Here is a 14,356-nt window from a genome sequence, read left to right on the forward strand (position 1 = left end):
ATAGTCAAAGGAGTTAAATGTTAGTGAAAACAAGATGCCAAAGCTTTAAACAAGGTTGGAGCGTTCAATGCTCATATGGAATCACAAATGATGTGGCCATCTAATATTTAATTTGAATAATTCTAAACTTCTCTCTCGTGGAGTAAATGTGACACTTACTCAATCCTAATCCTACCTAATTAAGATGCTTGTCTCAAATGTCGAAAGACAAAACTAGATGTCATAGTTAGAAAAGTACCTTGACGTGGGTCGATGGGATATTGATCGTGATTAATGGAATCCAAGAAAGTTCCATATACTCATGATTCATAAAGAGAATTGAGAATATGTTCACTAGTTAATCCAAATCAAAGTAGAAGTGTAAGAATATCTAGTAAACCTAGTTTTAGCACATCCACTCCCTTCAAAAGTATGTATTTGCCAACATACACAAAACCCAATTTTCAAGCGGTGGAAGTTGCTACTAGATAGAAAACATCATTACACTATGCAAAAGGAGTGCTTGAGCTATGTTATCAAGTAAGGAAATTGTTGACGTACCCCTAGAAGCATAACATGCTATTTGAGATATTTGAAAAAAAACCTATACATGCATTCCCAAGGCCACTCATAGGTAAGGAGACCATACTTTAAACACCACTTATATTTAGTTAATATTCAATGTAGTAGAGAAAGAGATGAAAAAGATGTTCACTGAGGCATCTATCATTCTATGGAGAATAACCAAACTTAGATTCATTTTATTGTCTTCCAAAATGGGAAGTGATTTTAACTATATGGATCTCAAAAATGAATACAAGCTAGCTGGATTCCCGAAGAATCAATGTAAAGGTTAAAGTACTAGTAATGTAATGAACAAAAATTAATTCAAGTTTCTAACCAACCCAAGTTGCCCATTTCAAAAGACAAGACCTAAAAGGCATTAGACACTTCGAAACAAGCAATATGGTGTAGACCAAGTTTATGTAACTTTTTGTAAGACATCACAGAATTTTATGTGCGAAATCTTCTCTAACTTATCTCAGGGCTACTTTGACTTTGAGAAGCATAAGGTCTTTTATTCTCAAAAGCATGCATAAAGGCATTTGTGACAAACTATACATATGTTAGTTTATTCCTCATCTTGTTAGAAATCAGCATCTTGATATATGTGAAAAAGCACTAACTTCTACGCCATATCATAAAAAAGCAAGAGATGACAATGATAATAACTTAATAACTTATTATTACCACTAGATCTTAAGTATTCTCTTAGATCAAATGAAAAGCAAACGACAAAATAATTGCACATTGTGTAAACAACGCCCAGCTTTTTCAAACAAAGAGTATCAATGGTCAACCAATGTTGATCAGACAAGTTGCATTGCAGTATAGCCAAGTGCCTTACTTTTTGACTAATGACAATTATTCAGAGTGGAAGTGTACTAGCTTAGTACACCACCTCAAGCAGAGAACATCACTGAATCCTACACTTCAAACTACCAGCAGAATGGTTCGTTGTTATAAAAAAGATGGATTATTGATGATACAACAATCAATGAAGGTTGAAAATGATAATGAATCAAGATTTTATAGAATTGGAATGAAAACAGTAAATAGCAACTCTTCTGCAAACAAATGGAACTAAATGTTACAGAGAAAACCATTCACTGAAAACTTATGATAAGTGTATTTACAAAGTGCTCAATAACTTTGCCGTATACAGAATTTTTTCACACATAAAATGTAATGTATAACTGGATAACAAAAGAATGCAAAGCTTTTAAAAAATGAAGAGTAAGCTTTGATGGCGAAACAATCCATCTCACACTTTCCATTTTTGTTTCTTTTGGGGAAAAAACATCGGGCATATTGTGTTTCCTGGCAAGACACAAAAGGTATACAAGACACTGAAGGTTCTATATTTTATGGTAAACTGAAAATGAAATGGACCAATTAAGGAACATAAAACCCACCCAACCATGGAATGGAGTTACAACCCATGAAAACCTTCAATTTTCAACCTTTCTAAAATTCCTGGATTTTCTTCCACATGGTTCTTTAGGGCCTGAGGTGGATTAGCTGGCAGCTGAAGATCATGCCTATCTGGTGATAATTGATCCACATGCTTTAACACATCCTTATGTGGAAATTGTCCTGATATAATATTTGGATTCAAAAAGCGATGAATCAACCTCTGGAAAATTGGAGGCATAGTTTGAGGTTCATGCTCATAGAAGAACATGATACCACCTATGCATAGGCAGAAAAGGAATACCTGCATAGAGATATACAAAATGATATACGTATCATGAATCATATCATAAGATGAGAACAGGAGTACATAATCTCAGCCATAAGGAAATGACGTGGTTTTTTTACCTCTGCATATGGAATTTCAGGTATTAGATGTCTTTTTACCAATATGTACCACAACGAATTAGCTGCATTTGAGAGTACATATAATGCCAGTTCTGCTCTCTGAGTTTTCCTTTCCAAGAGAATCGACAATGAAGCTATGGCACCTCCGAACCAGTATACCAGTTTATGGTCTCTTGTAACAAGTTTCCTTTGCAAACAAATGTAGCTCTGTTCAAGCACAGATTTCAATGTTACAGAGGGTTCACAAATGTGCATATTTCAATATTTCATTGAATATCCCATACTTGATAGATCCCAACAAACGCAGAAAGGAAACATGATGATTGAAGGGCTCTGCTGAAAGAACTCCAGATTGTGCCCATGGGAGATTCCATGAACTGTAATATTGAACATGGATCTCATTAGGAAATATAACATAACATTAGTTGACCAATTGACACATAAATCGATACAATCTAAAAGTAATCCGTTTCTTCAACTCTGTACAGTTATAATAAATAGGCAACAGGCCATGTGGATAATTCTCTATGGGAAGCATAATACATCAGGTGAAGAACTTTTGCACGCTTTTCCATTGTCCCTCTTAGAAACTTTACTATTTACAACGATGGGCGCTGGAAGGAAAGCACAGCATTATTATTACTAAAAACAAAACAAAACTTGTTGATCTTGTACCTTTTGAAGATTTAGGATAACAAAAGGTACAAATTTGAGTGATATGTAGAGTGGTAAAATCTTCTTGAATGTAGAAACCATGGCTTGGTTAATTTGAATGATACAAGACGGTGTATCCGGGTGGATTGATGAGCAGGGTATAAGTGTACAATTCTGATCTAATTCAATATTTTTTTGGCCATTTTTGCTCAAAACAACCTCTGACAAAGCCATGATATCAATCGGCTCTCTATTGCAGCTTTGGCGAACTGCCTTCAGTACAGGCTTTGCAATTGGCCCTAGCTTGACAATGAAGTCAAGGTATGGTTCTGGTAATGACTCTGGGCACATAACATATGCATACATAACCTGCTATATGAAGAGCACATGTTTTAGTCATAGATTAGTCATATGATTAGTAAAAGAGCGATAGTTTGTCACCTGAGCACATGCCAACGAAAAGAACAACATATCACCATGGCGCAACTGCTTTCTCAGAAAGGGGTGCTTTCCTTCCACTTTCATAGAGTTATAACAACACTGCTTAATGAAGAAGGATCTGAAGTAATTAAGAAATTATATTGATGTAAAAAAAATCTGGCAAAGTCAAATCATACATAGCATACTTGTAGAAGTCGGAAGAGAAGATATAATGCAAGGCTTCTTCTTCTGCTTGCATCATCCAAAGACAGTATAGATAAGCCAGCAAAGCCACCAGCAATAAATCTTTGAACACAAAACTAGTATGAGTTAGTGCTTCTGCAACTGAAAATATGGAGTTTGACCCGATGGAGTGGATCAAACACATGATGAGTAATGCAATACATACGTATTTAATGTTGTTTCTTTGCTCCTCAGCCTCCGTAAAATGCAATGCATTCCATGATAACATCCACTAAAACCACCAAACAGCAGACCAATACGGCAAGCCTCCTCCCTCACTATCAGGTTTCTTTCTGATAACAGAAGCTGAAAAATGAAAACAACCAATCCGTTTGCATACAGTAGGCAATTAATATCACCTAGGCTTCAGACAATGCTAAAATGAAGAGAAAATACATGTGCGCTAAGAATAAGAATCGAAGCTAAGAAAAAATGCCCTTATTCCTAAACAGCCAATTCTCAGATTGTACGGGACAATCAAAATTATTTATGAATGAGAATCATTTTTCCTCAGATTTCCATAATTTGCTATGATTTCATAAACAAAAAGGATGCTTGATCAAAAAGGAATTCATCAACACTGATAGTGTGGTGGATTGACAAGTCATAGACAGTCATAAAGAAAGTCAATAAAAATTAAGATTAGATTTCTCTGTGGACAAAATACGTGGTTTTTCTTCAAATTTCCGATAAAAGAGTTGGTATTTTTTCAAAATCTCTTATTATTTCCTAGATGAAAATGAAATTTGATCAACAAGGAATAGTTTAGAAAAGGTTGGTTCTATTCCAGTCTATTTCAGAGAAGTGGTCCCCGAAACGGATCCAGTGGAGGCGGGGCCTGTAGCTCAGGGGATTAGAGCACGTGGCTACGAACCACGGTGTCGGGGGTTCGAATCCCTCCTCGCCCACAAGAAACCAATCATCCCCGAAATGCCCCTTATATCCTGGGTGGGAGTCGACGTTTAATTTCTTCTCGGTGTGGACCAAAGGAAGAAAGCTGAGCAGAGCTTGATCCCCGATTCGATTCATCAGTGATTGACCACAATAGAAAGAAGAGATAGGGGCTTTGACTTCCAAATTTCCATAAATTATTGGTATCTTATCATAACCATAGTTAGTCTTCTGAATTCCCATATGGTTGGCATTTTCTGATCAACTCCATTATTTCAATTTTCATGCATGAGAAGGGAACTTGGCAAATTCATGAAGAAATGATTCACATAATACTGATCAGAATTAGTTTGCCTACTAAATTCCAAACATGAAAATGAAATATCCCAGCCCATAATGAAAAGGTACAAAACTAAGGAAAAAATATAAAAGAGTCACCTTGAGGTCAAGAATGGAGAGATAAGATTTGTTCTTAGCTAGCTTGAAAGCACGAAGAAGAACACCAACTCCGACACGAACACCATAAGCCAAGAGGAAGCTCTGGCAAAGGCTACTTATACAGTTTGCAATACAAGAATCAGAATGTTGACAGAGAGGATGAGTACTACTGAAGAGAGACCTATACCAATCTTCCTTATTGGAACGATTTGCATGTAGATCTTGAATAGCTTCTCTCAACCGAGATTCTGCTTCTTTAAGCCTCTTCAATGCTGCTTCTTTCTCAATAGAAGCTAACGTTGCCTTCTGTTGAGCTAAAGACTGTGTTCGTTGAAGCAGATGATTGTAGTCATTTCTATCAACATGGTTCGACATAGCCATGATGTGTGAAGAAGATAGAAAAGAATGGGATTTTTGGTTGAATAAATCCTTACCTTAGAAAGATTCGGCAGGTGTGGATAGATTTTGTTGTTTCAGGAATATGTGCAGATGATGCGATCAAATGATGGAAGAAAGGCCATGGACAAACAAGGAAATATGGAGATGATGATGCCAACAATATCCATGAATATAAGTTGAAAATGAATTGATAGACCTTCCTTTCTCTCTCTCTCTCTCTCTCTCTCACACACACACACACACACAAGCTGATTCCTCGAAACGTTTGACGATCGATCAATTCTTTCTTCCTATCTTTGATTCCCTTTGATCTTTATCTATCTATCTATCTATCTATCTCTGTCTTTATCCATGGATAGGTTGACGACCTGATCACAACTCTGTCTTTCTCTCTGTAAGTCCGCCTTTGATCCGTATGTGCGCGTGGGGTCAGTCTCTTTCATTCGTCTGCGTTTCGAACCTCTGTCAGTTTGTTTCCTGTGCGAGAAGCGGCGAAACGGCGGCGTTTCGCGTTTCGTCGAGAGAGGGAATGGGGGAAGGAAGAGAGAAGAAGAAAATCGGCCGACCCGAGACTTAAGCTCATAAAATTTTTTAATTTATTTTTAAATTTCTAATTTATTTTTAAATTTCTAATTTATTTTTAAATTTCTAATTTATTTTTAAATTTCTAATTTATTTTTAAATTTCTAATTTATTTTTAAATTTCTAATTTATTTTTAAATTTCTAATTTATTTTTAAATTTCTAATTTATTTTTAAATTTCTAATTTATTTAAATTCTCACGCACACACAAACACTCAAGATATCTCTCTCTCTCTCTTCTTCTTCTTTTATAAATTTCTAATTTATTTTTAAATTTCTAATTTATTTTGAATTTCTAATTTATTTAAATTCTCACACACACAAACACTCAAGATATACTCAACTCTCTCTCTCTCTCTCTCTCTCTCTCTCTCTTCTTCTTCTTCTTCTTCTTCTTAGGTAAATCTCTCTCTCTCATGGGCCAAATTTGGCCTTAATATTTCTTTCTTTCTTTCTCTCTCTAGGTCTTCGTGTTTTAGTTTGTGTGTGGATATGGATAATAGGATATCCGGCCCATCCGACCGCCCATCCGCCCATATGCATGTCTTGTCGACCCCGTAGACTAGCCAATCGTTAGCCGAAACCTTCCTCCCTTCTCTCCCCTCGGGATGCAACCCTCCACGCATTGTCATATGAGCATTCTCAACCCTCAGCATCTTCCGAAAATCTCAATTATCGCATACATTGTCAGCATACGCAACCCCACGTGCATCTTCCCAAAATCCCGAAGATCCTCATGTCATGATTATATGCACAATAAGTTGATTACGTTGATCATCATAGACACTTGATAACAATGACAAACTCAATAGCAAAAATGTCAAGATCATCAAGTCTGTTCCAATAGGCTTGTGTTGTATTGCTTATTTTCAACTTTTGATTGTATCATTGTCATATATCATCCCTCCCCATAGGTGTGCCTCAATTTATGCTTTGTTTGTTCTATTTCTCTTCCTTCCACACTTTTCTACAAGCACAATCATTCATAAAGACCATTTACACAGAATATGCTGCAAACAAGCACACACAATTAAAATGCCTTTGTTTGGTTATTGCATTTCATTTCTATAGGTTGTTGAGTTATTTTCATTAATGGTTATACAAATGACAAACAATATTTGCAATAAAGAACTTTAGTGGGCACAAAATTAACAGTTTGGTCTTGTTTTTTATAATATATATTTGTGGAGATGAAACAATATTATGTACTATTTGTATACTGCCTCTGGGCCTTTTATTAATAATACCAATGGAGCTTATGTTTTATGGTAAAAAGAAATTAACTGTTTGGAATATTTCATGCCAAAAATTTTGCTCCTCCTTTTTCCAAAAAATGATACTACATGAGTATTAAGAAAACGCCCTAAGGTTATACATACATACAAGAAGTACCTTTCAATAACGAGCCTCTTTTTTTCTAAAGTCTAACTGCGAGCTTAAATAAATACTTTGGTGTAGAGTATAACCAATCCACCTTATCAAAAATCAGTCTATAAAATAGGCCTCTGTCCCGGATGGCATGAAACCCCAATCGCTTGAGCTCCCCTTGTTGCATATTACTTTTTATAGTATATAAACAATCTCTATCCAAATCCCAAAAATTATTTGGGCAAGTCTTTCAGTCACATTTTGAAATACCTTCAAACACGGACAAAGCCTTCCAAATATACCAAATTGTGATACTACTTACCAATTGCCAAAGTTTTTGTTTGTGATTGAAAACTATGGATTATGAATCAAACAAGGACATGTAAAGCCATGAGATGTGTAAAACCCATCAAACCAATGGGTCCTTACATTGCCCCAAAGTTACTCACACCCCAAACGTTAGTCAACTAGCATATGTATTACCCATGAGCAACCAACTTGTATTTAAAGCAATACTAAATGGTAATCCTTTTGTGGAGAACTCTAATGCATATGCATTATCCATCGACACACAAAAGATAGGAAATCTAAAAAGATGGGAAATTTAAAAATTATAGACATTATCAATTATTACCAAAGATGGGAAATTCTAAAGACAACTTGCTTCACCAAAAGGTAAGATAAAAAAAACAATGGGGATAAGAACATTGTTCCTGTTCATTGCTAGATTTAGGGTATCCACAGATTCGTCTGTGGGTTTTAATACTATTCTGGCATATATACATATATACATATATGTATATATATACATATATATATATATATACATATATATATATATACATATATATATACATATATGTATATATATATGCCAAAAATAGATAAACAAAACCATTGGCATGATTTTACAACCCCAGAGGGTAAAGACGTATTGAGACCAAATACACTGAAGAAATATTGCTCCAGTGAGGAAAGTTCATGTTATTTTAAGATTTAAGATTTTATGGTAGAGTGTACGAAGAAATAAGTGATACACTTGCATTCTACAACAAAGAAAGTACATTAAAAGTTTACAACAGAGAAGTTATCCTTCCAACTTCCACGTGCCCAAATCTTTGCATATACTGGAAACCGTCCCTTGTATATCATTTTATTATTTTCTTTTCCTCCCAATATGTGAAATAAGCTTCCTGAAGATTAAAGGTAAGGATTGCATTCAAGAAACTTCTTTCTGTCTCCTCATGAGCTTCTCAATGGAGCTACAAATCCTGAAAAACCTTCCAAAACCAGGCTCCAGTTTTGCTACCTCTACATTCACATCTCTCCTGGTAATTGAATTATTTGCGGATCCATAACTGTGGATATATACTTCTGCAGGTCGCATATCAAAGGGATACTTTCCTCTGTAAATACATCATAAAATGTTCATTTCGAGGAGCATCATAATGCAAACATATGAACAATTGAGTAGAAGAAGCTTACCCCCTTATGAAAGTCATATCAAAAACCAGACTTATTTTCAATTCAGCTGCACATCTTAACATTGCTTGAGTTAATACAAGCTTATCTGCACAGACAATGAAACCAAAGTAAAAAAACAATTGAGTTATGTACAAGAGCCCCAACATTTATTCTACATTGTCTCTATAAATTTTGAGATGTTACTACCATCTTTCATTTGAAATTTGCAAGACATTCCGAAGGCTCGCTGACAATATTTGAGCTCTTTAAGCAAATCCATTAGGCAGCCGAACATCCACTTTGTTCTCTGAATGGCAATATCGATATAAATATCAATCACTTTCTCCAGGAAATGATGTTAATGCACAATTGCAACATTCACAAATAAATGTTTTTAGCATCACAAATCACTTATTAGCTCTATACACACATTACAAAGCTCCCACTGGTCCTATATGTCACATTTACCTGCATATATTACATTATTTCTTGGGTTCCATAACCTCTCTTTATTTTGTGTGGTGAAAATACAATTAATTTTCACCCAGAAGGGTGAGCACATATGTCTGTGCATTATTTGTTTAGTGCAGATTCGTAAACCCCCATCTTAGGAAGGAGTAATGTCCATGATAATATGTTTATTTGGTCCCATAGGTCAAATTTGGCATACTTGTCAACAATAAAATATCTACTCTATTCTCTCTCCCAAAACAGCACCAATAGATGCACCTACCTGCATTAGTTGATGCATATGTTGAACCTGTATGGTGATGACGTTATGAAGGTCACTAACAAGATATTCAAACGCTACAAACGCATCCATGCAAGGGAATGCCTGTATACATCTAAACATAAGTTCTTGGAGCAAAATCAAATGATTATTAAGAGGATTTGAAGAAAATACAAACCACATCAATCGCTTCCCTGTTGAAAGATCTACGAATGTTTACAAGAGCAAGGGGACCATCTCCTTCATACTGAAATCTAAGGAAACAAATCCACGAAAGAAATAAGGTGATGCAACAATAACATTTTTCTTATCGTTTGCGTCTTGGAAACACTAGCAAATACTATTTCAACCCCTTACATTTGAAGATACATCCTCTCAATAGAGAACTGGGTTTGTGATTTCCCCTCATTACTCTTAAGGCATACACGCATAACCTGCAACATCAAAAGATTCTCCAGACCTTAATATTAATGATTGCAATAATACCAATTTGCTAACATACAGCAAAAGTCAACATTGTCATTTGCCAGCAATCATATTAACCATAGTCCAATTACATTGTATAGAATATTCAAATGGAACTATGACATAATAACAATAGGCCCTCAAAGCATGCCAAGCATTTGAGATGTATCATCAGAATAAATGTTAACTTGCCTGTTGATGTTGCAAGAAGCTGCTAAACAGAGCTGCTCCTTGGATTGATTGTTTCATTTTTTTGGCAACTAAAGCGTCATTTATGTCAACCACACCTTGTGAAAATTTGTCATTATATACAGAGATCATGCCATCAATTTTTCTACGCATTCTCTCTTTATTTCGTTGCACAATCTTTAGTCGCTCATAGGCATCCTTCAAGAAATCAGTACATCCAATGTAAGTCTATCTGTTACCTCCATGTCATACAATAGTATCAGAAATCATGTCACTGCAATCATGTTATCTACAATCATGAAATTATCTTAGAGAAAGACAATTGAACACCTCATAATGTTGGTTACACTTTTCTAACACAGCAACTTGAGAAACGCCCCTTTCTTCCTCTTGCCCCTTCTGGTTAAAAAAATAGACGTAAATAAATTTGAGCTACTCTTGGTTTTGAATTCAACACAATCACTACACAGTATGAAACCAACCTTGATGGCAGTGGAAGAAACTGCGGGTCCTTGCACCAAATTAAGCCTTGATGACGTCATGTTTAATAGGGCTTGAGAGTATGATTCCTTCAGCTGCAAAACCTGATGGATCTTTCCTTGTGCTGCATCTACCTCTCTCTGCATATCATATATGCATGTTCATCAAAGTGGTAGTCATGTGTTATTATTATAAATTAATGGAAGAATAAGATATTACAATCAAATTATCTTTGTTATCTTGGAGCCATGCCAAGTTCTGCCTTTCAGGACTGATCTTCCACATAATCCATTCCTTCCTTGCTAAGCTACAATCCAGTCACAAGTGACAAAATCATAAGGAGCAGTACTTTAAACAGCCACATCATGGAAATTGAAGAGTGGCAGATATACAATGCACAACCGGATAAACATAATTCCATTCTTCGATTTATTTTCCCAAACTTAAAAATAAAGAAAGAGAATACCGTTTCTTTTTCTCAAACTTGGATTTTAAGATGCTTGAAGAATCCTCCTTAAGTTTCTGAAAAAAAAAAATCTAAACCGTTAGTTCTGTCACATGCGCTCTACATCATTGTCAGTGACACAGTGCAGAGTTCAAACCTGAAGAATATTATTTGAGACCCGTAGCTTCGAGTTTGTTTCTTTCAAAGATTTCAGCTTTTCTGTCAGCTCTTCCACATGATCATTTAGCAATTCCAGCTATTATTCGAACACAGGAATGAGTATTAAATTTTAATATTTCAACTTTTGAAAGATGCAAGGATAGGATAATGTGTACTTCATCGTAATACCTGTAGATGCATGCTGCATGAGAAGTGTAGATAATCACTCAATGACACAAGATTTGATGTCCGTGGTAATGATATTGCTTCTTCTTTATCTAGCAACTCCCCAATACTACACTCGTCCTGCAAATGACACCGACACAGCAAATCAGATACAATTTATTTTGAGTAGAGTCATGTTCAACAAGATAACCATGTATTTGGAATTTTGAGGTTACCTCTAAACGTTGTAAAATCTCATCTATAGTGATTGAGCCTTTGGAGTGTGAATATCTGGAAAGAATTGAAAGGTTTCCTATTTTCCTAACACTTTCAGTCTTTTTGTTGCTGGAAGGTTTCAAGATGTCTCCACATGCATCTGATTTGCTGTTAACTTTTAGGTGACTTTGAATCTGCTCTTGTTTGGGATCTCTGAAATTTTTCTGAATCATATCTGTTGATTTACTCTGGATTGGCTCTTTATTAGTAATATCAATAAGGACATTTTCTGTTACTTTCCTGCTACCAATCTTTGTAACTTCCCCTGAAAGATCAGTCTTTCCATCAAACTTTAAGCTACTCAAATTCTCGTGTAGCGGTGTATGCTTCAATAACCTTTCACCTGGATCTCTTAATTTAGTTTGTGCTGGTCCTTTACTGGAAAAATCTGTCAGTACACCCTGATATGTTGATGTCAAGGTAGTGGGAGTTGATACTTCATTCTTATCAAGTGATACCTCAGAATATGCCTTTGATTTCGTCTCTGTTTCCATATCTATACCAGTAGGCGAATGTTGTTCAACAAAGTCAGGGCTGGGAGAACCATGTCTTTCATTAGAGGATGCAAGCAATTTAGAACCACCAATAATTAAAGAAATAGAATCGTCATTAGGCTCAGATATCCCTCTCATATTAGTTTTTGTAATCGTGTAATCTGTATAATCTGAAAGGAGGTCTTTCAGGTTATGAGCAGGTACTGTATTATTGAATGCAGTAGCTGAAAAAGTTAAGTCACCAGACCTTTGTCTTGAGATAGATGACATATGACTACTTCCATCAAGGTACATCGACATACCAGAACCCTTTGGATGAAGTGAGATATCCATGGTGTTGTTTATTGATGCAGAATCCTCAGAATCACAATTACTATTTCTATCAAGGGCATCAGACCCCTTTGCTATTGACCGATAAAGTGACATATCCATGGTGTTATTTAAAGGCATAGAAAAGTCAGAGTCACCGTGACTATTTCTATCAAGTTGCATCAACACATCAGATACCTTCAGTACTGGCCGGTGAAGTGAAATATCCATCGTGTTGCCTAACGGCATAGAAAAGTCTGCATCACAATTGGCATGCTCGATGTGTGGCGAAGATGTGGCTTCATCTTCCAGCTTCTCTTCTTGCTTGTAACAAGATGAGATGGCTCTTTCATTTTGTGCTTTGTTGTGTTCTAGCTCAACACTTCTTTTATGAGATGCTTCTCTATGTAGTGATTGACTGACTTCTGTTCCACGAAATGCTTCTCCTATGGATATGGGTCCGGTTTCATCAGAACAAACTTTACTCTGTAGTGAGACAATTTCTCGTCTCCATTTGAAACTATGAACCCTCGTTCCTATAGACATGTCACTATCAATATCATCTGCATGAAAAGACACGTCGTTATGGACCATGTTTCTATGTAGGGAACCCTGTCTTGTAAGGGCCATGGAATCATCTACGCTTTCTGATGCACTCTCATTACAATCTTTCTGAGGTGAAATTTTGCTCCAAAATCCTGAATCAAAGGTCGTGCCACTCTTAAGGACCTCAGAGAGATTCTTTGTAAATGTAGTAGCATCCATTGTTATGTCATCATTGACAATAGAATCATCATCTCCGTGGTCTGAAAATCTAATGTTTACAAAACAACCACTGTCATCTTCATCTTCATCTCCATCTAAACTGCAGCAATTGATGAGAAGAAAAAAAGCTTAGCATATATCAGCAAGCACCAGGTGAAATATAAAACCCAAAGCATGAAACTCATATCATGAGCGAGTTGAATTCTTACAGCAGGATAACAGAACATCCAAGAGACAGAAAGAAGAAACAATTTATTTAATTCTACTTTTCCCTTTTCTTAGATACGCCGTGATATGTCTCTCTCTCTGAATGTTAAAGAAAGATGGATAGATAGATGTGTGGGTGTCCAGCTATGGATATGGTTGTTGGCTTGGTAATTTATACCATTACATCAAAGTCATAAAATTGAGAGAACCCGAGTTTGATCATTCTATATATTGTATTCAGCCTCTGGTAAACATTAATATAGATGTGGAACAATTGTGCATAAACAATGAAAATCCTATAATCAAGATGTGCCCAGAATCTTGTGAAGTAAAAGGTAACCAGATCAACACCTCAAACAGCGGCAAATCTGCAGAAAAACATCCCCAATGCTCGGAAATACTAAAACGCATTAGTGATGTATAAATGGATTGGCCCACGAATAGATATATGCATAGCATAAAAAATTTCTTAACATTATGGACAAACTTGGATCAAAACACTCTACAGGTAGGAGAATAGTCAACTCAATTATGGTGGGATCTGGTATTACTAAATTTCTAGGCTCTGCATCTGAAAACAAACTCATTGAATGGGCTGTAAGACACAGCAAATATAAATGACAGTTTTCAAACTAAACACAGCATTATTCATAATCTCATTTTTCTGCAGGTTGTATTGGAGTAGAGACAGCTAAATGGATGACCAGTGTACTGTCGTTTTATATATTTCAAGCAGTATTTCAAAGTGATCTCATTTTCGGAAAAAATGGAAAAACGTAGATAGCTGACAACCCTGAAAGCAACAGTGGTTCGGTTATTCCATCAAGTCTGATTCGGGATAAAGACAAACAA

At 35.8% G+C, this 14,356-nt stretch overlaps 2 protein-coding genes across 3 annotated transcripts in view; both read right to left on the reverse strand.

Moving 5' to 3' along the window:
• Positions 1–1,540: 1,540 nt before the first annotated feature.
• On the reverse strand, positions 1,541–5,558 carry LOC147853745 (uncharacterized). The gene is made up of 9 exons (XM_087331861.1): positions 5,008–5,558; positions 3,845–3,984; positions 3,642–3,741; positions 3,457–3,555; positions 3,037–3,384; positions 2,646–2,738; positions 2,362–2,568; positions 1,956–2,257; positions 1,541–1,860 (listed from the first exon to the last, which is right to left on the reverse strand). Exons 1-8 carry the CDS (start codon positions 5,386–5,388, stop codon positions 1,973–1,975), a joined length of 1,653 nt encoding a protein of 550 aa, XP_087187987.1. The 5' UTR covers positions 5,389–5,558; the 3' UTR covers positions 1,541–1,860; positions 1,956–1,972.
• Positions 5,559–8,373: 2,815 nt separating this feature from the next.
• LOC147853746 (uncharacterized) overlaps positions 8,374–14,356 on the reverse strand; it is a 103,053-nt gene continuing 97,070 nt past the window's right edge. Inside the window, exons 3-16 of one of the 2 annotated variants that reach the window (XM_087332158.1) lie at positions 11,690–13,397; positions 11,478–11,594; positions 11,287–11,385; positions 11,151–11,206; positions 10,904–10,991; positions 10,687–10,824; positions 10,535–10,600; positions 10,208–10,402; positions 9,908–9,984; positions 9,729–9,804; positions 9,554–9,655; positions 9,028–9,127; positions 8,842–8,926; positions 8,374–8,762 (exon numbers count right to left, since the gene is read on the reverse strand). In XM_087332158.1, the coding sequence (XP_087188284.1) occupies positions 8,576–8,762; positions 8,842–8,926; positions 9,028–9,127; positions 9,554–9,655; positions 9,729–9,804; positions 9,908–9,984; positions 10,208–10,402; positions 10,535–10,600; positions 10,687–10,824; positions 10,904–10,991; positions 11,151–11,206; positions 11,287–11,385; positions 11,478–11,594; positions 11,690–13,397 (3,094 nt within the window). In that variant the 3' untranslated portion in view covers positions 8,374–8,575. Of the gene's footprint in view, positions 8,763–8,841; positions 8,927–9,027; positions 9,128–9,553; positions 9,656–9,728; positions 9,805–9,907; positions 9,985–10,207; positions 10,403–10,534; positions 10,604–10,686; positions 10,825–10,903; positions 10,992–11,150; positions 11,207–11,286; positions 11,386–11,477; positions 11,595–11,689; positions 13,398–14,356 lie in introns of both variants that reach the window. The other variant, XM_087332157.1, reaches the window with a different exon arrangement.

Source organism: Azolla caroliniana, unplaced genomic scaffold (genome assembly GCF_043228905.1).
Source record: "Azolla caroliniana isolate FFs.n. ecotype wild unplaced genomic scaffold, voAzoCaro1.0.p SCAF_16, whole genome shotgun sequence".
Classification (NCBI taxonomy): Eukaryota; Viridiplantae; Streptophyta; class Polypodiopsida; order Salviniales; family Salviniaceae; genus Azolla; species Azolla caroliniana.